General features: G+C 31.6%; 7 protein-coding genes across 7 annotated transcripts; 3 read left to right on the top strand and 4 right to left on the bottom strand.

Annotated features, from left to right (window-relative positions):
• Positions 1–448: 448 nt before the first annotated feature.
• ERG13 (hydroxymethylglutaryl-CoA synthase) lies at positions 449–1,843 on the bottom strand (the record flags this gene model as incomplete). The annotated part of the gene is made up of 1 exon (XM_004181765.1): positions 449–1,843. One exon carries the CDS (start codon positions 1,841–1,843, stop codon positions 449–451), a length of 1,395 nt encoding a protein of 464 aa, XP_004181813.1.
• Positions 1,844–6,916: 5,073 nt separating this feature from the next.
• On the top strand, positions 6,917–8,182 carry HEK2 (Hek2p; the record flags this gene model as incomplete). Its single annotated transcript, XM_004181764.1, has 1 exon — positions 6,917–8,182. The coding sequence occupies one exon, from the start codon at positions 6,917–6,919 to the stop codon at positions 8,180–8,182; it is 1,266 nt and encodes a 421-aa protein (XP_004181812.1).
• Positions 8,183–8,532: 350 nt separating this feature from the next.
• On the bottom strand, positions 8,533–9,435 carry TBLA0G03560 (uncharacterized protein; the record flags this gene model as incomplete). Its single annotated transcript, XM_004181763.1, has 1 exon — positions 8,533–9,435. The coding sequence occupies one exon, from the start codon at positions 9,433–9,435 to the stop codon at positions 8,533–8,535; it is 903 nt and encodes a 300-aa protein (XP_004181811.1).
• A 1,015-nt stretch (positions 9,436–10,450) lies between these two features.
• On the bottom strand, positions 10,451–12,367 carry IES1 (Ies1p; the record flags this gene model as incomplete). The annotated part of the gene is made up of 1 exon (XM_004181762.1): positions 10,451–12,367. The coding sequence occupies one exon, from the start codon at positions 12,365–12,367 to the stop codon at positions 10,451–10,453; it is 1,917 nt and encodes a 638-aa protein (XP_004181810.1).
• A 982-nt stretch (positions 12,368–13,349) lies between these two features.
• TBLA0G03540 (uncharacterized protein) lies at positions 13,350–13,997 on the bottom strand (the record flags this gene model as incomplete). Its single annotated transcript, XM_004181761.1, has 1 exon — positions 13,350–13,997. The coding sequence occupies one exon, from the start codon at positions 13,995–13,997 to the stop codon at positions 13,350–13,352; it is 648 nt and encodes a 215-aa protein (XP_004181809.1).
• A 300-nt stretch (positions 13,998–14,297) lies between these two features.
• SMC1 (cohesin subunit SMC1) lies at positions 14,298–17,996 on the top strand (the record flags this gene model as incomplete). The annotated part of the gene is made up of 1 exon (XM_004181760.1): positions 14,298–17,996. One exon carries the CDS (start codon positions 14,298–14,300, stop codon positions 17,994–17,996), a length of 3,699 nt encoding a protein of 1,232 aa, XP_004181808.1.
• Positions 17,997–18,849: 853 nt separating this feature from the next.
• TBLA0G03520 (uncharacterized protein) lies at positions 18,850–25,203 on the top strand (the record flags this gene model as incomplete). The annotated part of the gene is made up of 1 exon (XM_004181759.1): positions 18,850–25,203. The coding sequence occupies one exon, from the start codon at positions 18,850–18,852 to the stop codon at positions 25,201–25,203; it is 6,354 nt and encodes a 2,117-aa protein (XP_004181807.1).
• Between the last annotated feature and the right edge of the window lie 40 nt (positions 25,204–25,243).

The following is a 25,243-nucleotide window of genomic DNA, read 5'->3' as shown; positions in this document are numbered from 1 at the left end:
TATTATGACGATTCTGAGTTTCGAACGGGAAAATATGGGAAACACCGATTTAAACTACCCTCATAAAAAGTGCAAAAAGGATTTTTACGATCTTTAACTATTTACAGATATGAATCGATATATAATTATGTATAAACCCTTTTACGTATATGATTAAAATATTTCCTAATGTAGCTATTATACAGTTATAAATGAATTTTATATGAAAGCAAAAGATACAATATTAAAATAAAAAAAAAAAAATCATGCGAATGAATTCGAAAAGACCATTATTATCATTTTAGTTCACTATTTTTTTTTATTTTTTTTGAAAGTTTCTTTAAGAAATATTGAATTGCAAATAAAGCAAGGATCAAGTAGCGTAATAGCTGACAAGTTTAAAAATAAAAATAAAAGAAATAAAGGATGGGATTAGATACATTATTCAATACTGTTTAAATTGTTTGGATTATTCCTTGATAGCATACTCTCTTCTGAATCTATCATCGACCTTGGTTAGATAATAAGTATTCTTATGTAAATCATCTAAGGAACCTACTGGTATGAAATCCTTCTTTAAATGAGCATTTTCTCTCAAGGTCAACGCAGCTTCATATTCTTGTGGAGTCTTTTCAATTCTTGATTCGAAGATTTTGTTATTTAAATCTAAGACATTAATAATATGATTTATATCACCTCTAACTTTCAAAGAGAATAGAGAGGCAGCCAAACCGGAACCATATGAAAATAAACCTATTCTTTTATCTTGTAAATCATCTGAACCTTGGAAGTATAATAATGAAGCCAATGATGAATAAACAGATGCAGTATACATGTTACCAGTATTAGTAGGCACAGTTATAGATTGTGAAACTTTTTCATTAAATAATGATTTACTCAATTGAACGAATTTTTTTTCCAACAACTTATCAACTAGTGAAGAATCATAATCTAATTCTAAGAATTTTTTCAATTCATCATCATTACCCCCCATTGATTCAACTAATTTTGGATTTCTCTTAAAATCATTGAATAGGATTCTACCGTAGGATTTAGAGACTAATTTACAAGTTGGAACATGGAATACGTTATAATCGAAAAATTCAGTTAATGGTTTAACACTTTCTTCAATCAATCCATTTCTAATAGCTTTTTTCAAATAAGCATCATAAACTTTATCTACGGATTTAACATAACAAGTTAAGGAAAAATGACCATCCACATAAGGGTATTCGCTGGTGAAATCTGGTTTATAGAAATCGTAAGCATTTTCCATATATGAACCTCTTGTAGAGTCGAATACCAATGGAGCATCTGGACCTATCCATAGAGCAACAGTACCAGCACCACCAGTAGGTCTAGCAGCACCTTTGTCATAAATGGCAATATCCCCACAAACCACAATAGCATCTCTACCATCCCAAGCGGATGATTCTATCCAATTGATGGAATTGAAAAGAGCATTAGTACCCCCATAACAGGCATTCAACGTATCAATCCCTTCGATATCAGAATTATCTTTGAATAATTGCATTAGAACTGACTTTACAGATTTAGACTTATCCAATAGAGTTTCGGTCCCAACTTCTAATCTACCGATATTTGCAGTATCAATGCTATAACTTGCTAATAAATCTTGGCAAACAGTCAAAGCCATAGAATATATATCTTCTCTATCATTAACAAAGGCCATATTAGTTTGGCCCAACCCAATGGTATACTTACCAGCAGAGATACCATCAAACTTTTCTAGACTAGCTTGGTTGACATAAGTTTTTGGGATATAAATCGACATACCTTTAATCCCAACATTTTTTGGTCTTGGTAAGGGATTGGATGTGTTTTGTCTTTTTTTTTCAGTCATTATAATGGTGATTCTATTTTTTTTTATTGGGGGGAGCTATGTGGGGATGGTGGTGTGTTACGCTGTGTGTCTACTGAGGAACTTTGATATAAAACTAAGTCTTTTTATATCAATATATCTTAGGAAAATCCTTTTTTATTGTGAACTCGTTTGGGGTAATGGAGATCCCTACAAGATGGGCTAATAAACTAGGAAATGCTACAACAGTTTTTCAGATTAATTTACGCGTTTTGTCCGAAGGAAAAATTAGAAAAGTGTTGTAAACGTCAGTTATTAACAAGCAGCAGCGTAGGGTGTACTATTATTAAATACCTAAAGCAGTATTGCGCAAAGAATAATGGAAGGTATTAATAATCTACAAAGTTTTATTCTAATATGTTTCGTAATTCTTGTACAATTCTGTTCAAACTTGCTGCTATATACCATGTCACAAATGTTATTAATTGTGATTAAACAAAGCTTAAATGTAAATATATATATGTGTAAGTATGTCAAGCAATCCATGTAAAATATAACAATTGGATTAAGATAATTATTAGTCGTTCCTATATTTCAGTACTTAAATATTTTGTTATGACATATAATTTTCTGTTACTGTTCTATATATCTATTAAATATTATCTTAACTTAAAGGAACAAATTATGACAGAAAAAAGGCTGTTGGAAATTTAACGAAAAATTTAAACCACTATGGCCATGGGCAGTTTTAAGATATATGTTTATGTTCTGTACCTCACACATATTACAAGTGTCATGAAATTGTAAGCTGTCTCAGGTATAACTATAAGCTTATACATAAAGCAACAAGTTAGTTGAGTGGCAGGGTATATGGTATACGATAAGCGATATATCCATGTTCCAAACGAGCAGCCGCGTCGGAGTTGTTTGTGAGCTTGTTTGTTAATTACGCATTTATAGAAATTTGATATCTTGATCATATTGGTAATAGAAAATAAAAGTCATTTTCTCTTGAACGAAGAACGACAGGGACCTCGGAATGTCGTATAATGTATCTCGTATGGCACAATTCGTATACGAGGTGCTGAGAATGTTGTTGCGATATCTCCAGGATAGACAGATGTATCCATTCACAATCTATTAGGTTTTCGAGGGAAAAAAAAACTAGATTCCGTATTCACGTGATCTGTCGTTAAAGCTTCTTGCGTCAGCAAATATATGTCAGAAATATCGGGAAATTAAAATCGGTCTTGATGCGCTTGATATATAGGAATAACTATTCAAAGACATCGATAGAAGGTAGACGGTAGTGTAAACATGAGGTAAGGAGGTTTAATTAGTCGTGATTTGAACCTTCTAGGACACGTTTATCAAATTAACTTATTAAAAAAAATGAAGAAATTGAAGAAATTGAAATATGAAAAAAAGTAAAAAGTTGCCAAGTGAATTAGTATGATAAACGTCGCTATAATTCAAGAAGCTATTAAATTACCACAAGGTATCGAGAAGCTTGGGAATATTTCTAGTGTTACATTTTTCCGGTATTATTAATATAATAAATATGAAGTAAACTTAGTTTACCACATGAACCTTTTTGAGAACATCAGGTACGTTTATATTTGAAATATATTTTAATTTGACAAGTTCTACCAAGTTTTTTTTTCCATAAATTGAGCATTTCCTGGATCAATAAATATTTATTTCTATCTCGTCTTTCATTGATGATATTTCATCGGTGTTATAAGTATGCTAGATATTTATGGTCTTTATACATAGAACAGTAGATATACTGTTTTAGGATAAAAGATAGTATAACGTGAATATACGTTGCTGATAAAAACCCCAATTAAAAAAATTGTTGTCGTTAATTAAAGTACATCATGTAGCTTCTACAGGATATACTAAGCATGAGAGGCACATAACTCTTATGAGGTTAATTAAGTGAAAAATTTTCACTTATAGACGATGATGATTTGACTTCTCTTGTCCATAAATAATGTATAAATTGCCAGCATTTTAGTCGACATTAAATCATCATATTTTTATATATTTTCTATAATTTTAATTCCTATTTAAAGCGGTAGGGATAACAAGTATATAAATGAATATAAAAAATACTGGCTTATATTCAACTTTGGGTTAGTTATTTATACATTATATTTTCACATCATGAAGAGCCAATGCATGGTCAATAAACTTTTAGTAATTGGATATCTAGGTTGCCTAATCGGAATATCAACGAAGTCATGATGGGTTATAGTAGCTTATTACCCATCATATTACTTCAATTATATATATCATACCCCATGAATTACCTAGCTGGGATTTTTATTAGTTATATTGACTTCACATCATACTCTTATACTGTTGTGGCCAAGTGACTATCACTTGTTTTGCACAAAAATCTTTTATCCAAAGTGTCATCAATATTTGAGACCATTTTTACAATTTTGTATATAATTTTACATTTAAATACAATATAGAGGACGATTTTATGTATATATCGAATCTCTCCCCTTTTCTTGATTACTAGTTTTCGTAATTTTTTTCTTTCAAAATTTAAATAATGGCTTAAAGAAAATGCTATGTTTAAACACAAAATATAAATATTTTAAAATTTTAATAGAATTTCAATTTAAACGAGGATTGTACAGAAAAATATTTGCTGTTAGATGTCTTTGAAATAATATTAGAATTTCTCATATGTTAAGGAATACTCCTGTCTTATAGTTAAAATATAATATGAAATCCTCCTAACTTTTTAAGTTTAAAAAGAGAAATAAAAAGTATTTTAAATTATATAAAAAGTAAATAGCATATCGTAAAGAAGGATTGAATGCTTATAGATTTCATTTTTTTTGTTTTTTTTTTAAATAAAATATGAGTCAATTCAAGGCGGGTTTTAAATGTAAATTTCTCATTTAATTTGCCAAATTACTTAGTTTATTCTTGGTAGATTCTATAATCTTCAATTAATATACTCAATGAATGACCAATAAAGTACCTAATTATACTTTTACGTCGTAAAAGTTGTGAGCTTTCCACACTTCTGAACCAGCAAATCTAGAAACATTATATAGAATGACTGTAATTATTCAACAAGAGCTGAATCTCAAAATTATATACTATTAAAAATTAAATAAGATATTCAATAGGCTTAGCTAGTAACATGAAGAAGGTACGAAAATATTCAGTATATTTTATAAAAAACTTTTGTCATGATCACGTATATATATGTAAAAATAAATTTACCCAAAAGTCTTGGAACCATTTTATCTTAAGAAACTTAGACTATATATGGTTATTTGTACAGAAAGTTTAAAAATAAAAAAAAATATATATATAATGAATAAATTACTAAAAATAAATAGCTGGTAAATCTTTTAAAGATAAAGTTTCCACAACTCTTTAGTGGAAGAAGGGGGAGCTTAATCACTTCAGTTTCGTCGACCCCATTAACCACCCTTTTTACCGTCTGATAGAATTAAATATACTATTTTTTACCAATCATAGAGTAAATCTTGCCTTGGAATATTGAGTTTGCATACTCCTTATAATTTTTCTTTATATTAAATCGTAAAATGCATTGATTGGCCATATCATTCGTCATTGCGTAGTTCTTACAATGAATAAACGAGCTTATATTCTGAGGGTATATCTCTATTATGTCTTCTAATGGTCTTATTAATAAGTCAGATACAACCATAAACAAGAATACTGTCACGCACCATCTTAATAGCGGTAACATTTCTGTTACCAATATTGGATATAACCACCATTTTTTAGGATTTGAGAGGGAATACCTAACTTTTTCTATTTTGATCTCCTTTTTGCCAAAGAAATAATTGAATATATCCCTCACCTCTAAATTCACCCGTTAGGATGAATACTTACAAGAATTATACATATGTAGCATTATATTGAAACTAACATTACTGAACATTCTAAAGCTTTGTGGAATATTAGATAGTTTTGATCAACAATGAGATCATTCATATCAGTTCCAAAAAAAACAAAACAAAATATAGCATTTAAAAGACTATTTTTGTTAGATATGTGTAAGGAAGAATAGTTACTTGTCAGTAAAAACCAAGTAATATGCTGTTGAATAACGAAATAGCTGGGATATCACTTAACCAAACCGTATACCTTTAAAAGGGAGTGTACGTCGAAACAGAAGGTTTATTTTTTATATTGGCAATAAACAATTCTCTTTCAATGCATGGATTACCGCATTTTTGGTGGTATTCAATTCTTTTTTGAGCTACACTTGGGGAAGCTTTTCTACTTCAAATTGCATCAACTTTTTTTTTTATGGAACAGGTAATGCAATAATTATAATTAATTAATTAATTATTCTTATTTAAAAATAGAACAGTGAACCTGGAAACCTGAAAATAAACATATCCATGATTTAACAACAAAAAACCATCACGTGTAAATCACACTTGCCTCCCCTCCTTATTTTTTTTTAAACACTCAAATTTAATTTCAATTTCAATTTGAAGTGAAATTTCAAATCTTGACTTGTGTGTGTTTTTTTTTCTTTCCCGTTTTTTTTTTTTTCATTTCGTTTTTACCTTTTGTTATCGCCTTCGCTTTCGTTCGTTTTTCAAATAACTTTTATAATCTTAATTTCATTAGGGCATAACACGGCCAATGTAGGATTTTCGTCTTAATAATATACTATTTGTTTATTTATTTAGACTCCACAATTTCTTAATCTATTGTATTAAATAAAAAAACAACATTAAAACAGAACGTAATAATAATAATATATAATCTTAAGTTTTAAAAAAAAAAATTTTTTTTAAAAACAAAAATAAAAAATTTTTAATATAATTATTCCAAAAATCAATAGAGAGAGAGAGAAAAAATAAAAAAATAAAAACGAAACATTATATTTTTTTTCTATTTGAGTTGACCAGTCCCTTATTTTGCAGAATAAAGTTACAAAACAAAGAATACATACACCCCAAAATAAAAAGACAATCTCATTGTTGATCTATTATTAAAACTTGACCACTACTAGACCCCCCTAGCTCACCCCGCCATCCTCTACCACTTCTTCCTAAACGCCTCCCCCCAACCTGCCTCCCACGCCTTCAATCAAGCATGTCTGAAACTGTTGAAAAATACTACTACTACTACCCCCTACTACTACGACTACTACTGCAACTGCAAGTGGAGCTAACACGGCGCCTACTACTACAACTACTAGTGCAACCAATAATAAATGATAAATTAGTAGCCACTGCCAACCATCGTATCTTATTATCATTAAGAGAATCCGCAAGAATCATTGGGACTAAAGGTGTTACCATTCAAAAAATCCGTACTGATAATAATGTCAAGATTGGTATTTCTGATAAAGAACCTGGCTGTTCTGATCGTATCTTGTTATGTAATGGTCCTACGGAGAATGTTGCAAATGCTATTGGAGATATCATTGATGTATTAACAAATGAGAAGTTTGATAATCAATTGATTGATGATGATATATCTAATGTTTCTAATGGTCCTAATTCTGTCAAACATGTATTCCATTATTTAAATTTCATTTTACCACCACCTACAGTGGAAGAAATTAAAGAAAATCCTGAAAAAAATTTGAAAAACATTGGTAATTTAAGATTATTGGTTACTAATAGTCAATTATCTGGTATAATTGGTAAGAATGGGAACCGAATCAAATCATTGATTGATAATCATGGTGTCAAGATTGTTGCTTCTAAGGATTTCTTGCCTGATTCTGATGAAAGAATCTTGGAGATTCAAGGGTTTCCTGGGTCTATTTCCAATGTTATTGTGGAAATCAATTCTATCTTGGTGAATGAAGTTGATATCACATTTGTTTCTGAAAGATTGTATTATCCTCATTCCAAGAAGAGAACTGGGAATGGCCGTAATTACCGTAATTCTAATTCAAATCCAAATTTAAATGCCAATGCTAATATCAATACAAAGAATAATAATAACAATAATAACAATACTACTACTACTACTACTACCACTACCACTGCCAATACTACAAATAATAATAGTAACGAAAGCTCTCATGCTGTTAAAGATACTAACCGTCAATATAGTACGATTGTTCGTATTCCTGAACAATATGTTGGTGCTATAGTTGGCCGTCAAGGGAACCGTATTGCTAATTTGAGAAAATTCACCAAGACCAAGATTTTAATTAACAAGAGAGAAGAAGATGGAGAAGAGACTGGCAATGCCGATGAAGGAGATGATGAAGAAGAACGTAGTTTTGAAATCATCAGTGATCATTTAAAGAATGTCAAATTGGCTGAGAGCATGTTGTTGAAGAACTTGGAGACTGAGATTCAAAGAAGAAACGAGAGTAGTACTAATGAGAAGGAAGAGTAAGGTTTGATTACCGCTCGTCATTTATATTTATATTAATATTATTATTATTTTCTATATGTATGTATATGTATCATTTTAAATGAATTGCTATGCAAAAGGTTGGGAGAGTGAGAGTGAGAGTGACGAGGCAAAGCGTGAGGCAAAGCGTGAGGCAAAGCGTGAAGCAAAGCGTGAAGCAAAAACACACAAATACAACGTGGTAAGGCAGAAGTATTTACAAAATATATATACATACGGAAAGATAATGAATATAAATATATATATGTATTTAAAAAAAAAGAGGAAAAAAAGTATAAGAGAAAAAAGGGCGGAATATTATTTATGCAAGGATTGCAACATTATCATTTCATCTATTTGAATTTCTTACCGAACATGATCATTTGTAATTGATCGTACAAGGAGATGACACCTGCACCAGCGATACCTCTTAAGATGTTAGCACCACATCCTTTGAACAAGGATCTGACACCCTCGGCAGCAACAATCTTTTGGAAACAGTCCATGGCACCGTTATATTTGATAGCTTGACCAGAAGTCATCATCATTCTTCTTCTGACGGTATCCAATGGGTAAGAACAAGTGGAAGCACCAGTGGTAACGACCCAACCCAACAAGAAACTAGCCAAGAAGGAACCTTCCAAAGGACCGATCAAAACAACTGGTTTCAAAGAATCGTACATACCGAAATACAAACCTCTGTAGACAATAATACCGACAACAGATGGACCGAAACCTCTGTACAAACCAGCAAGACCATCGGATTTCAAAGTCTTTCTATAAACATCAATCAACCCGTTGAATTTTCTTTCACCTCCGGCTTTCAAATTCTTGGAATCGGCAGCCAATCTAGTTCTAGCATAATCCAAAGAGTAAACAACAGTCAAAGACAAAGCACCGGCAATACCACCAGAAGCCAAGTTACCGGCAAACCATTTCATGTAACCTTCATCCTTCTTGAAACCAAACATTTCCTTAATCTTGTCCTTGAAGGCAAAATTCAAAGCTTGAGTTGGGAAGTATCTGATAACATTGGCAGTGTTACCTCTCCAGAAGGAGATGATACCTTCTTGTTGAGCAGTTCTCTTGAAACATTCAATGATACCATCGTAACGACGATCCAAAGTACCTTGCTTCAACATTTCATCTTGATTTTGAATCAAAAGCTTGACTCTTTCAATTGGAGAAGCAGCAGTCTTGGCAATGGCGGCGGAAACACCACCCATTAAGAAATCTATCCAGAAGTTGGATTCCATTTTTTTTTCTACTCATGTTTGGTTATTATGCAAAGGTTTGTGTGAGAGAGAGAGGGAGTGTTGGTAATGTAAATTGAGAGTATGTTAAAATCAAATGCAGAAGCTAAAAACTAAAATAATTAAGAGAAAAGAAAAATATAATTTTAACAAAGAAACTAGAAGAGTTAACAAAAGAAAAGAGAGGAGAATAAAATAAAATTACAACACCAAAAAAAAAGAAAGAAGAAGAAGAAGTAATCGATATATATATATATAGGCGAAATTAGATCCGAGAACAAAAATATGCAAGGGCTAAAGTAGAAAGAGGTAGTTTATATACGGCCTACGGATTTAGGATGGTTTTACCACTTAGGAATACTTGGATTACATGGACTGCATGGATTGCATGGATTGCATGGATTGCATGGACTACTTGGGGAATAGTAAGAATAGTAGTGATGCGCAAAACAGACGTGTAAGCAAGTGGTGATAGAATAGTATAGGATAAGAGATTATGGTGTATGATAGCATAGCATATCATATCATAGCATAGCATAGTATAGTATAGTATAGTATAGTATAACATAGCGTAACATAACATAACATAACATAACATAACATAGCTTAGCTTAGCTTAGCTTAGCTTAGCTTGGTGTTATCGTGAATTGTCGTAAGTAGTGGTTTGTTGTGGTAAGAGATGTGTCGATCACGGCTCGAGCCGGAGCCGACGGACGGAATTGAAAAAGAAAAAAGAAGAAACGCGGCGAAACAGGCAGCACAGCGTGAGGCGACGGTGGCAAGACCGTGAGGATCAAGGGTCATCAAATTAGCCAATTGGGCTATATCACCGCGAGAATCACCGAGAAAATACCGGCCGGCGTTAGGGTTCGGGGGGTTGCGTGGCAGCAGCCCTAGGGCTGAGCGCCGACCGGCAAAGGGCGTCACGCAGACAACGCGTTTATCGGACGAGCGTCACGTGGCGTCACGTGGCCGCGCGTGTCTCGACAGACCTCACGTGCCTGCCACGTGACACTCCTTACAACACAAAATACTCTCCTCCCTCTTGTTCCACATGCTTGGCCCACACTCTCTTTGCCACACCTAGTACTCGTAGAAAATCAGTCTCAAAGCCCAGGACATGATCACGGTACCGTCTACGTTTACGTCCACGCACACCGACTCCCGTAGCCAAAGGAGCATCTTCATATTCTGCATATACGTGCAACAGGCCATTAGCTTGTCGTCTCCGACGGGCAATCGCACGTGCCCGTTCCAAAGCTGCTCGACATTCTTCTTGTGTCCATGGTGCGCCTGTGCCACTTCCTTCACGAGCCACAGGTTTATGAGCATCATATTCTGCCCAGCGAGTTAATGTGTCTTCTATATCTTCACGTGCCAGCACGCTGCCTTCATACTCTGAGCCGCCGCCGCTACCGTCCTCGTTGTTGCTGTTGCTATGTTTTGTGTCGTCGCCACCTGGGGTCTGTTTTGTGTCGTGGCCAGTGCCATTGCCAGTGCCAGTGCCAGTTGCACTGGCACTGTCTTTTTCCTTTTCTTTTGTTCTTTTTGTGTCAGACGCGTCTTTTGCGACGCCTTCTTTTGTGGCGCCAACATTCTTCGCATCATCTCCCATACCTTCCAGGTCACCACCACCACCACCACCAACTACTGAAACCTTGTGAGTATTATTTTCTGACATAGTTTCTCTCTCATTAGCATTTGTCGTGGTGGTGGTGGTGTCTTGTTCATTCGTACTAGTAGTAGCAGCCACTACAGGCATTTCCGATTCTCCCAATATACTCTGTTCACCACGAGTCCTTAGAAACTGTCGTCTTTTGCTGAATTGTCGTTCTCCATATTCCAATTCTTCTGCAGTGTCCACATCTTTTTCATCATTACTCAAGGCATCTTCTGACTTGGCATACGTCATTTCAAACGCGCCCTTACCATCATTAAATATCTTAACCGCTTTCTTGATTTCATCTTCTTTCAACGAGGTCTCCAAATGAACATAGATGATCCAAAGAATCATATTCACTCTCATCTGACAATCATACTTGTCATTGTCCAATAGATCGAATATCCCAAAATTGGTAATTTCTCCTTGTAAATGTGGCTTGATCAATTGTGTATCAATCAATGTAGAACTATGGATGATTGTTAGTAATAAATTTGCTGGGTTCATCACTTGATGTTTCAACCCGGGTATATTATAATTCTCATACAAATAAGGTAGTGAGATATGTTCGTTACCAATCGGTATGTTTTTCAACATTGATTTTAACCGAGGTGTATCTTGCAATGATTTGGGATCAGTGATACCAATCTGCAAACAAGGCACAGAATGGAATGTTCTCATTTGTGAAGTCATCTCCAAGAAAAAATTCACCGTGGTGTTCAATTTACCAAAATTTACCAACAATGCTAAAACACATGTGGTAAATGCACTATATTGATCTTGTAATAGCTTGTCTCTCAACACTTTGGAACCCTTTGTGGATGACGCTAAAGTCAAGATATATAATTCGGAAAACGTCAAGTATTCTTTAAATACAAACATTCTGGCGTCATACCCCTTTTCAGTAACATTGATCGGTTGGCCCTTGGGCTGCTGTGATTCAGGGATCGGAGCCACAATGTTGGTGAAGATCTCCTTGTACATGTTTTTAAACACACGTTTTTCATCTTTTAACAATTCTTTCATGAAATTCAATTGAATATCATGTCGTGTAAACATCTCACCATCTCTTTTCTTTAAATGACGGATCGATTTCGTACTCGCCGTCGAACTCGTGCTTATATTATTACTAAACCTAGACGGACTATTTTGCACATTCACATCTTCAGTCGTACTTGCAACTGCAGTTGCAGTTGCAGTTGCAGTTGCAGTTGCCTTTCCATTCGGATTTTCTTGAAAAGTATCATGAATAGGGTCATACACTCGATTAGCCATTGCGCCACAGGAGGGAGGGAGGGGGGGGGGCGAAGAAGTTGCGTTTCTAAACTTAATTTTGCTTTAACACTAACAAACATTCGTCCTCTTTATATAATTATCTATTGATTTGCCTCGCTCTCTTAATACAAGATGGCCTTTGTTGGAAAATTTCTAAATTATAAAACGTGATACACCCGTGCACCAGCCGTACCCCGAAATCCGTGTTTCCTAAATTCCAAGATGGGCGGTTATCTTTTCAAACACATTCACTAAATATATTATTCAAAAAAATTATAAAAACTTTTAACTTTTGCATGTAGAGTCTTGAAGTATATTAAAGAAAACTCAATTTTCATTAATATACTTTAATTATAGTGCATTGATGATCTATTGCCAAGTATCAGTGTGATTCCATCCACAAATTTGTAATTGTAAAGTTTTAGTTGCCTCATATTAATATTTCCAAATTTTGATTTTTCACATCAAAATTTTTTTTACGAGTCTTGCCACTAGTTAGAGAAGGTAGAAACATCCTCAAGATTGATGAGTGATGTCCTCTGTAAAAAAACAAGATAAATCTGGATGCTGAAGAAAAAATCACTGGAAACCGTACATATTAATTATTTCAAATACTAATTAGTTCAAGTATATTCAAGTACGCTTACTTTATTATTAGTATACTAAAGAACGCTCATTTTATTACAAACATACTCAAGCACACTCATTCTTATCACAAGCACACATCTCTATTCAAATTAAATTCCTATATAGGTAGGCCATCTTTTTCTACCTAATATGAAAATGTTAATAATATTATAAAGAAATGCAGCCCCTTTATATTCCTGCATATTCGGGCATCAACCCCTGTATTCGCACACCGAATTTTCCTATGCCAAAATATACATTTTTTTTTTCTCATTTCAAATTCATTTTCGTAAAGTTAAAAAAAAATATATTTATCAATATATCTATACACTGACTCACTGCCTCACTAACTCACTCACCATCCATCTCCCCCGAAGTCATCACCACCAAAATCACCACCATCAAAATCACCGCCATCATAATTAGCACCATCAAATCTACCCTCCTCATATGCTTCAACCTCTTCACGATCTTCGTGATGTGCTAACATAGAACCGGCCAACAAACCGGCACCTGCCCCTAATAACCCTGTCATCATACCATTGCTTTTCTTACCAGATTTCATTTGTCCTTGCATGGGTTGTTGATACATAGGTTGTTGGTATGCAGGTTGCTGGTACATTGGTTGTTGGTAGACTGGTTGTTGATACATAGGCTGCTGATACATGGGCTGTTGGTACATAGGTTGTTGGTACATAGGTTGTTGGTACATAGGTTGTTGGTACATAGGTTGTTGGTATGCAGGTTGTTGGTATGCAGATTGTTGCATGCCTTGAGGTATGCCTTGAGGCATCCTTTGAGGAGTACGTTGTGGCATACGTTGTGGTTGAGACTCTGTCTGTGTATATGAAGGTGGTGGAGCCTCTTCTCTAGTCCATTTAGTTCCTCTTGGTGCCTCCCATTGTGATGCTTTAGTCTTTAAATCAACGTAGAAATATCTCTTGTACTTATCATCGTAAACTGCCTTCCATCCATATGGAACTTGTGGTACTTCACTGGTCATTTTCTTGAATATCTAGCCTTAGCTTTTTTTTTTTTTTATAACTCTTGTTTAGTATGCTAAAAAAGAAATTTAAAATCTACATTCTCGAATGTGTTAAAGTTTTTCCCACTCTTTTAAACTAACGCGTCGTCGTCTCGCATACGCGTCATCTTATATACGCGTCATCTCTCGCATAAACCCATCTTGCCATTCATGATTTGCAATAGATGCGATATTTTTAATAAAAAACAGGCCACAATTACAACCCTTCAATCCCCATACTCTTCATCAAAATTATAAAAGCATAATCAAAAGTAAATTATGGGACGCCTTGTTGGATTGGAATTGTCCAATTTTAAATCTTACAAAGGAACCGTCAAAATTGGGTTTGGAGATTCTAACTTCACAAGTATCATCGGTCCCAATGGTTCAGGTAAATCAAACATGATGGACGCCATCTCTTTTGTCCTAGGGGTAAGGTCGAATGACCTAAGATCTAGTGGAATGAAAGATCTCATCCATAGAAGTGTTCGTGATTCTCAATCATCAAATGATGACCCCACATCGGCTTACGTTAAGGCCTTCTATAAAGTTACAGATGCGAGTGAAATTACTGAATTAATGAGAATAGTAAATCTTTCAGGTGAAACCATTTACAAAATTAATGGTAAAACGACCTCCTTTAAAAATTATTCAGATTGGCTAGCAAAGGAAAATATCTTAATTAAAGCTAAAAACTTCCTTGTGTTCCAAGGTGATGTAGAGACAATAGCTTCACAATCCTCATTAGAATTAACTAAACTATTTGAACAAGTCTCAGGTTCCATCCAATACAAAAAAGAGTATGATCTTTTAAAAGAAGATTTGAATAAAATAAACCGTCTCACTAATGATGCAATTAAAAATAGAAGAAGAATTAATGGTGAATTAAAAATTTATAAAGAAGGAATTAAAAAAAATAATCAATATAATGAACAAATCAATAATATCATTCAATTGAAAAAATTTTTTGTTCTTTTACAATTGTATCATCTCTCAAATGAAAAATCAACTTTTGAAAAAAATTTGAAAAAAATTTTAGTAGATTTCGATGAATTAAATGATACAAATAAAGAATTTCAATCAAATTTATCTAATTTGAAAAAAATATTTATAAAAGAAGATCTTTTAATTATAAAACAAAATTCACTAATTGATCAAAAATTGAAAAATTTAAATCAATTAAATAATAAATTTTTACCCATCAAGATCTCATCTAAAAATTTAAATAAAAAAATTAAAAATTCAAATAAAATTTTAGAAAATTTAGATCTTGACATAACAAGACAATTAGATTCTATTAAATTATTAGAAAAAAATTTAAGTACCATTAAATTGACATATGATAATTTTAAACTAGAAATTAATCAATCAAATGAAAAAAATTCTACTTATCAATTTAAAGATTCTAATGATGAATTAGAGTATTCTAATTTAAATGCTAAATATTTAAATAATGGTGGGTTTGAATTAGAAGAAAAATTAAATTTATTAATTAATGAAAAAAATGAAATTATTGATCAAAAATTAATTGTAGAAAAATTAATTAATAATTCAAATGAAAAAATCTTAAATGAATTTAATATTAATATTGATTCTTTAAATTTAAAAATTGAAGATTTAAATTCAAATTTAACAGAAAAAAATTCCACTGTAAAAGCGAAGATCAAATCCTTAAAATCTTTACAATCAATTATAGAATCATCAAATAATAAAGAATATGATTTAAATTTTAAATTAAGAGATACCCTTTTAAAATTAGATAATATCAATGCTACAAAGAGAGAATCGAATAAAGAAAAAAAATTAAGAGAAAACGTTTTAACATTGAAAAGAATTTTCCCTGGTGTTAGAGGCTTAGTTCATGACTTATGCCATCCTAAAAAGGACAAATATGCTTTAGCTATCTTAACAATCTTGGGTAAAAATTTCAATTCCGTTATTGTAGATTCATTATCTGTTGCGCAAGAATGTATTTCTTACTTGAAAAAACAAAGAGCAGGTATAATTTCTTTTATTCCCTTAGATACTATTGAAGCTCAAATTCCTTCATTACCAACAATTATTCAAAATAATCCCAAATATAATAATGATTCAAATTGTATTTTAACAATTAATGCCATTGAATATGAACCTGAATTTGAAAGAGCTATGCAATATATTTGTTCAAATTCCATTATTTGTGACAATTTAGACATTGCCAAGGATTTGAAATGGAATCAAAATGTTAAAAACGTTAAATTTGTTACATTAGATGGTTCTATAATCCACAAATCAAACTTAATGACCGGTGGTGCATCAAAAAATTCAATGCAAAGTAATAATAGATGGGATAAGGATGAATATTCTAGTTTAATGACTTTAAAGGATAACTTGATTTTAGAAATAGAAACCATTAGCAAAGAAAATAAATTAGCCTCAATTAATTCAAGAGAGTTAGAGACAGAAATTTCTTTATTAAATTCAGAAATTACCAATTTAAAGACTCAATTAACTCAATTAACTAGAAATTTAAAGGACAACAATACTGAATTACTTTATCATCAAAATTTAATTAAACTAGATTATGATCCTAAATTAAAAGATTTAAACCATAAAATTATTGATATAGATTCAAAGATGAAGATTATTGAAGATGAAAGAGAATCTTTAGAAAATGAAACATTTAAAGATTTCGAATTAAAAATTGGATTTTCCATTAAAGATTATAAAAAATATTCTGTTAATATAATCACCGAACAATCTAAAGATTTACAAAAACTAGCAAAGGATATTTTAAACATTGAAAATAAATTACAATTTGAAAAAGAACGTCTTGAATCTACACAACTAAGAAAAGAAAAGACACTTGCTAATATTGAAAAATACAATCAAGAATTAAATGATTTAACAGAACAAGAGAATCAATTAAATATTCAAAAAGAAAATGATTCTAAATTAATAGAAAAAGAAAAAACAGAATTAAAAGAAATTGAAAAAAATATTCAAAATAAAAAAATTGAAATTAATGAAAAAGAAGAAGTAATCAAACAAAATCAAAATGAATTAAATTCTATCCAAAAAAAAATTGATGCTTTAAACGAAAATATTTCCAAAATTGATTTAGAAAGAATTGGTATATTAAAAAATTGTAAAATTTCCAATATTGAAATTCCAATCACATCAGCTGTAAATTTAAATAATTTACCAATTGATAAGATTGATGATGATGCCATATTAATTTCGAATGATATTAAGGTTAGCTTTAATGAATTATCGAAAAAATACAAGAAAAAACAAGATTATGAAAAAAATCTAGAAGATATTTCTAATGAAATAAAAGAAACAGAAGATATTTTATTAGAATTACAACCAAACGCAAAGGCTCATGATAGACTTGATGAAGCTAAGGATAAATTTGAAGTAATAGATAATGAAACAGAAACTTTAAAGACGGAGGAAAAGGAAATTTTGACTAAATTTTTAAATATTAAAAAGAAAAGAAAAGAATTGTTTGAAAGTTGCTTTGACTTTGTTAATGAACATATTGAACCAATTTATAAAGAATTAACTAAGGACCCAAATTCAACAACAGAGCTAGGCGGTGGCCAAGCAACTTTGACTTTAGAAGATGAAGATGAACCATTCAACGGAGGTGTTAAATATCATGCAACTCCTCCATTGAAACGATTCAAAGATATGGAATATCTGTCTGGTGGTGAAAAAACAGTAGCCGCATTAGCTTTGCTATTTGCTATCAATTCATATCAACCAAGTCCATTTTTTGTATTAGATGAAGTAGATGCAGCTTTAGATCATACAAATGTCGAAAGAATTGCAGCATACATCAGAAAGCATGGCAATAAGGATCTACAATTTATTATTATTTCGTTAAAGAATACGATGTTCGAAAAGTCAGATGCATTGGTAGGTGTCTTTAGACAACAAACTGAGAATAGTTCCAAGGCACTTACTCTAGATCTGAATAAATATGCAGATTAAACAAACAATAATAACAACGAAAATAATAATAATAATAATAATAATAATAATAATAATAATAATAATAATAATAATAATACTAATAATAATAATAATAACTACTGCATTGTATTCTTCTCTTGCATTTTACTCACTTTAAATACTATTCCAATTTTTATAATTATGTACTATTAACTTTTCATGTTCATTCAAGTACTAATTAATACTTAAATTCAGCTAACTATTAATTAACACACTTTCATATAATAAATCATTTAATTACACATTCTCAAATATACGTCTGCGCTATTTTGCCTGTTATAGTTTCCCATAAAAAATTCCTTTTTTGGTTGTAACATCCGATTGGCCCTCTAAAAAAAAGGGAGGAGCAAACCATCTCCGAAAGAAGGTGATGATGGAAACCCTTTATTATCGAAATTTGCCACTTAAGAATGGGAATTCTTTCTGAATTCGTTTATTAGAGATTCCTTCATTTTAAGGATTTGAAAAAAATAAACACTGAGATTTTTTTTCTTGTACCAATCATTTTTCTGTTTCACCTATCATCCTTTAAGGATACCGTATGAAAAACGTTCACCACAGTTTGCTTATCAAATAACTGAGGACTAAATAATCTCAAGACCAATTCGCACTGCTAATTAAATATCGCTAGTGATATTTTAGTTACAAGGATAAAAATAGGGATTGATAAAGAAAAAAATTCAAAATAAGAACAAAAAACCAAAAAAAAGAGAGCAGACATAAGACGTAACAAAATACTATCTGCTATTAGTCAATTCATCAATCATTCATATATATTGCATTATAATTAAATTGCTTTTATAAAAAACAACCTATTATTTTATTTTTCGTTATGACAGGCTTAAATATTCAAGCACCTATCCCAATGAGGGCTAATAAAATTCTTGAACTAAAAAGACAAGGTAATAATAAGCCAAGACCAAGTGCAAGTTCAATTAATTTAACATCATTACGAAATGAGTTTTCTCCGAATGCTATTCAAAGACCCCAATCTTCAAGTCCAAGTCTTTTCAATATGATGGATTCTGAAGAAATTTTAGAAAAACGATTAAAACATTATAATTTGGATTTTATTAAAGATCCAAAAGAACATATGAAAAATATTTATGATCCAAATTCAAAATGGTTTGGTAGACAAATTAAACCCAATTTTATAATTGAAAACCATTTACCTTACCAAACAGAGTCACATATTGAACAGGCTAAGTATTTTTGCCATATATTAGTTAATCTATATATTGCAATTAGTTCTGGAGATATTGAAGGCTTAATTCAAATTTCGAGTAAAGATTTAGCGGAATTTAAAAACGAAATCGATAGTTTGGCTTTGAAGACTGACCTTTTTAGGTTAACCACCGAAGTAGATACAGATTTAAATGTTCTAAATGATGAAATATTTAACGTTGATATGGAAACAAATGATTCTAATATAAGTTCAAGGGGTAAAATTACTGCAATGTCAGCAACTATTATTAATGTCAACCATTGGACAAATGAATTAAGAAATTGCTTTAATTTTGATTTCCCCTTAAGTCTAAGAAAATTATTAGCAAAGGTTTATTACTATTTATCTTTAGTTCAAGGCCAAGATATAAATAGATCTGGCTTTGTTGAAATGTTTGAATTTTTAGTTGATAGAGACGACGAAGGTACAGATTTTACCATGCTATTAAAAAAGGATGGATTGATCTTAGATTATAAGGTATTAGAAGATTTCTTTAAAGACTTTTTACCATCCCCTGACTCAGATTATGATCGATATGATTTAGCTACAAAAAACGATAATGAATTATTTAAATTACTGCTAAAATTAGGTGATGCCGCAAAAGTATTTTATGATAATGATGAATCTAAAGAGATTATGTCGCATATGATGGATAACTTATTGTCTGCCGTAGCTCCTTCTACTACAAGCACAATTTTAAAAATTATCACGTTTGCAGTCCCTTTCCATTATCATTCCATCCATAAATTTACAGATTATTTCCCATTCTGTTTTAGCTTATGGTCTTCAGTAAGTCCTCATGTTATAATCGATACTCATATGTACGATTTGATGGGGGCTGTATCAATGGATGCTTATTGGAGAATTGCGAGAAAGGATTCCACTTTGAATAAACAGTCTGTCAAATTTGGAGACTTTGGTTTATTTACTGAGGAACAATGCACGTTCATGTTTAATAGACTACAAGGCCATTTGAGAACTGATGTTCAAATTCATTCTTTCACTCGTTCTATTCGTTCGTTTGTTTATTGCATAAATGGTAAAAACTCAAAACCATTTTTTGATAAACTAACTTCTCTAATTCGTTCAATAGAAACTTTTGTCCATCCATCCAATGTTGGGCCTTGGACAAAACCAATTACCCTATTTATTAATAATTTTATTAAATGTTACCATGAAAGAGCAACAAAGGAGAATTTAGAAAGAAAAAATCCAAATTGTAACACAGAATACTTTTTAACTAAAGCAGACCATACCCATCTTGCTGATTTATTTCAAGGAATTATTGATATTGGTTCACAAAGTAAGAGTAATGTTGTAGCCAGTTTTTTTATATCTACCTTATCATACATATTAAATTTACAGCCAGATAACTCCGACAATATATTCAAAAAAGTGTTATACGAATTATATGAAACCTTATCTGGTGAATATGTTAATTCGAGACACAGAGTTATATCGTCTTTGAAAACATTCACAAGAATTGCAAGATATATGACTGTAGATAAAACTTTCCGTATTCATATTACTCATATCTTATCACTTCTAACAACTAAAATTGACACAAATGATTTAGTTTTAACGAATGCAATTTTTAACTCCATAATTTCAATCGTAACATTTATTCCAATTAAGAATATGGTATCATCTGGTGAATATTTAACATTTGAGTCAAATACATTACCATTTATTCAACAACATTTCTATTCATTTATGCCGAATAAAGATGAAAATAATACACCAATATTAGATAATGAAATTTTATTGACGACTTTTAGGGCCTCTTCCTCAATTTTTAAGGATATTTTGAAGACATATATTGATAAAGTGTACTCTTTTGTTGATATTGACTTAGACCCTGCCGTAGTTAATAAAATAAATCAAACAACATTAATTATTCTAGAATCAATGGATGATGATATGTTTGATTATTTTACTAAGCAATTTTTGAAGTTATTCTGGGACAATGATGTTTTAACAACTAGTGAACCGAATTATGAACTTTTAACAGTTACATTAGGAGCATTAGTCAGAAGAAAATCTGATCTTTGCGAAGAATTAACTAAACAATTGATGTTCCATGTTAGAGATCAAATTTCATCTGGTGCAGGGCAATCAAGAAGTGCAACTGAAATTAATCAAAGAGATATTAAACTAGTTTTCTACCTATCTTCTTTAAATGATATTTTGAGACAATCCCACGAAGAAATATTGAAAATTGGCAAAGAATTGATCGAATTTATGATTTATGTGTATGACGAAATTAGTTCTCCACCTTTGGCTGTAATCACCTCTATATTAGTTCACAGCGTTATTTCTTCTTTAACTACAACAGAGATTAGAAATTTTAGATTATTTGAAGAGGACACGTCTTTGAGCGATGAAGAACTTTGGGGTGGACTTCAATTTGATATGCGTAGATTTGATGATAAATTCTTAAACTTTAACTGGCATGTCCCAGTTACTTCCGAGATTGAATTTGCAATTAGCATTTTTAAATATATTACAGATTACTGCCAAGATAAATTAGAAATATTATTATCTAATTCCAAAGAAGATACTACTTCTGGTGATGAAATTAAAAAATATATGTTAATTTTAACCCATTCTTTATCTGGCGCAAGCTTATTATTTGACCCTGATTATAATGAAAATAAATCTAAGAAAGAAAATTCTATCCTTTGCAAGGAAAAATTATTATTATTAAAAAATTTAAGAGACAAGAATTGTGCTACTGATGTACTAGATGTGGACATAGAACAGAATCTTTCTCATAAGGGCGAAAACGAATATATAGAAGCTCCCTCTCCTGAACGCGACAATGGTATTATTGAATTATATGATCATTCTGATTCTAACCTTTTGTTTGACTCTGATGATGGAATTTCTCAAATTCCATCTGGAATTAATACTCCTGTTCCTAGCATAGAAAACAATGCCAATTCTCTCTTGAGTTCAGGTATAGTATTCAGAGACTTGGATATTTATACTTGCAATTATTTCTTTGGCCTAACCAGTGATGAGAAAATTTTAAATCCGTTGTACTCCAAGGTACACCAAATTAGAACAGATGTTGGCTTGTTATTCCATAAAATATTTACATACTTGTTAAAGAATCAGGAAAATAACACTGCAGTATTTCAAATATTGTTACATGGTTTAAAAGTTTGGTTTACTGATGTCGGCCAAGAAACTGTTTTTACGGAAGATGCCTCAGCATTTATTAATGAAGATTTTTTCGAGAATATTCAATCAATTTCTCATGTTGAGGAACCATTCACAAGAACTTTATTTGCAGTAAAGACAAACTCATATCATCAAACAAGAGTTTTACTAAGATCTACTAGCAGACGACCATCTAGATTGGAAATAGGTCTTCTAAAAGATGTACTTGAAATGGCAACTTCAATATATCCTGATATTCATCGCCCCGCTCAATCAACTTTAATACACTGCATGAAGCAGTTAGTAGGATCATTTTCTGTTATTATTAAATCTATTATTGGCAAGTTAAAGCAAACTATTCAAGATAGAGATTATATGAAACTCCATGTCGTATTAATGGTTTTAATGATTAGAAAAATCAATAAAAGGTTATTGACTAATTATACCCATTTAGATGAATTATTCTATTTGTTATTAGACTGCTTTGAATTCGATGAAATGCATATTTCTTTAAATGCTGATCGAATTTTAACCGACCTAGTAACAAACTTAAAGATACCATCTGCTGTCAGTATCATTGATGATAGGCTGTTCGATACTTTTAGACCACCAGATAATTCTATCGATCTTCAGATTAAAGTTGTTCAGAAAGCTAAAACTAATAAAAGGAAAAAATATTTCCAAACTTTAGTTGAACTTCAAAATAAGCTTTTGCATATACTAACTACTGATTCGGTAAACTGGAAAATAAAACTAATTATCATTCGTTATTTTTCAAAAATTCAATCAAATTATGGTATTAAAACAGATAATAAAGTGGTAGAGTCAATGTTCAAACAAACTTATATCAGACATCCAGAAATAATTTCCCTTGTGTTGAAATCTTTCCTAAGAATATTCCAAAAAATTTTTGCCTTGGGCGATTACGACTACAACATTAGGGATATCCATGCTTCAAATACTGATATAAATTCTGTTTATGAAATTGCTACATTTGCTCCTTCTTTTCCTAAGTCATTCGAAAATGAAATGAATAATTTTGAAAGTCCTAGCTACTTTATTGATAATAAATCTTTTGTTGGATGGCTTTGTTGGGGACGTAATATCAAAGTTGTATCAGGTTCCCAACATACGTTTCAGTTTAAGACTGAAGAAATGGAAGCAATGAAAACATTTGGAAAATTATTAACTTTAGAATGGTTAAAGGAATTTATTGATGATTTGATCCAAGATAATGAAGGAAAATTTTCTTTCAGCAGTGGACATATTTCTTTTTTTGTAATCTTGATCTTTTTAATTGATCAAAACTATACTACGTTAAAACTAGAAGATTTATTCGACCTTTGTGAAACTCATTATGACAAATATGATAAAGCATCTTTGATCATGTCTGTTCAACTAGTTGCATCCTTTTTATGTGCTAGTAGGTATATGTCTCCTGGTATGCTACAAAAGCGAGAAATGTTTTTAGAATGTTTCCTACCTGAACGCTTAAGTGGCGAAATCAATCAAGATTCCTTTGATATCTGGAGAACGCTTTGCTGGTGGATCCCAACGGTTGTAGATGTTAGAAGAATACCTATTTTCTACAAATACTTTTCTCGTACGTCAAAATTTTTTGATATTTCCTCAAATGCAGCTGCAAACCAAGCATATAGGATACTTTTACTTAAAAATATGATAGGCTCTACCGAATATAGATCTCCAGATTTACAGTATTTGGTAAAAACTCTGATATTTGATCATCCTTACCATCAAGTCCGAGAAGCTGTTGCTCGTCTCTTTACAACAATTATTCAAAATTTTAGTCATTTCTCTAAGGAAAATGCTAAAAATTTGTTAACTTGTGAAAACAAAAACATTAATGGGTTAGGTACTCCAATTAAAGTTATTCCTTCAGAATTAGATGCGTTGATTAAAACTCAGTTTTACGAAATTATTGAAGAGTTACCAAATGTTCTTACTTTGAAACCACAAGACGTACTAAAAACAAGATTTTATTACTTAAGTGCCACTATGTATAGCTGGACGCTTGAAATGGCCAAGGGTCCAAATAAGGTTTTATTAATTCCATATATTGCTGGTTTTATTGCACCATTTTTAATGGAATTGGTTAAACATAAAGATTTTTGTAGCTTAGCTGGAATTGATCCAATGAAAGCTTATTTAGGCATTGCTTACATGCCTATCAGAAAAAATGATATACCTTCTATGATAAACCTGACTTGCAAGTCGAAACTCATGGTTACCTCTAACCAAATTCGAATCCAATTAGGATTTGTTCAACATTTCTTTTCTTCTCAATTACTTCAATTAAACCAAGCTGAAAAAAATGGACTATTAAAATATGTTGTAGACAATTTATATAATGCAGAATACGCCGAAGTACGTATGAAAGCTGGTGAAGTGTTATCTGATATTGTTCATAATTTGGGAAGATGTGATGCAGTATTAGAATTGATCTCTGAGTTTGATAACCTTTTGAAAGATCATAAGAAAAAGGAAAGACAAATCTTATCTAAATCAGATCCCAAAATACATGGAGCTGTGATTGGTTTAGGGGCAATTATTTCTGCATTTCCTTATATACTTCCTTTACCCGGATGGATACCAATGCAATTAAGTATTCTTTCTTTATGGGCCCGTACAAATGGTATTGCTGGAAGCACTGCTAAAAATGTGATCAGTGAGTTCAAAAAGGTTAGAACCGATACCTGGAAATTTGATCAACAGGTATTTACCCAGGATGAATTACAAGATCTAGAAGGTGTTTTATGGAGAAGTTATTATGCTTAGAGTGCATGTTTACCCAAAATGTATGTTTACATATACATCT

The sequence above is a fragment of the Henningerozyma blattae genome, chromosome 7 (assembly GCF_000315915.1).
Source record: "Henningerozyma blattae CBS 6284 chromosome 7, complete genome".
Taxonomy (NCBI): Eukaryota; Fungi; Ascomycota; class Saccharomycetes; order Saccharomycetales; family Saccharomycetaceae; genus Henningerozyma; species Henningerozyma blattae.
Note: the sequence above shows the minus strand (reverse complement) of the source record. Positions and strands in the feature narration are given on the sequence as shown.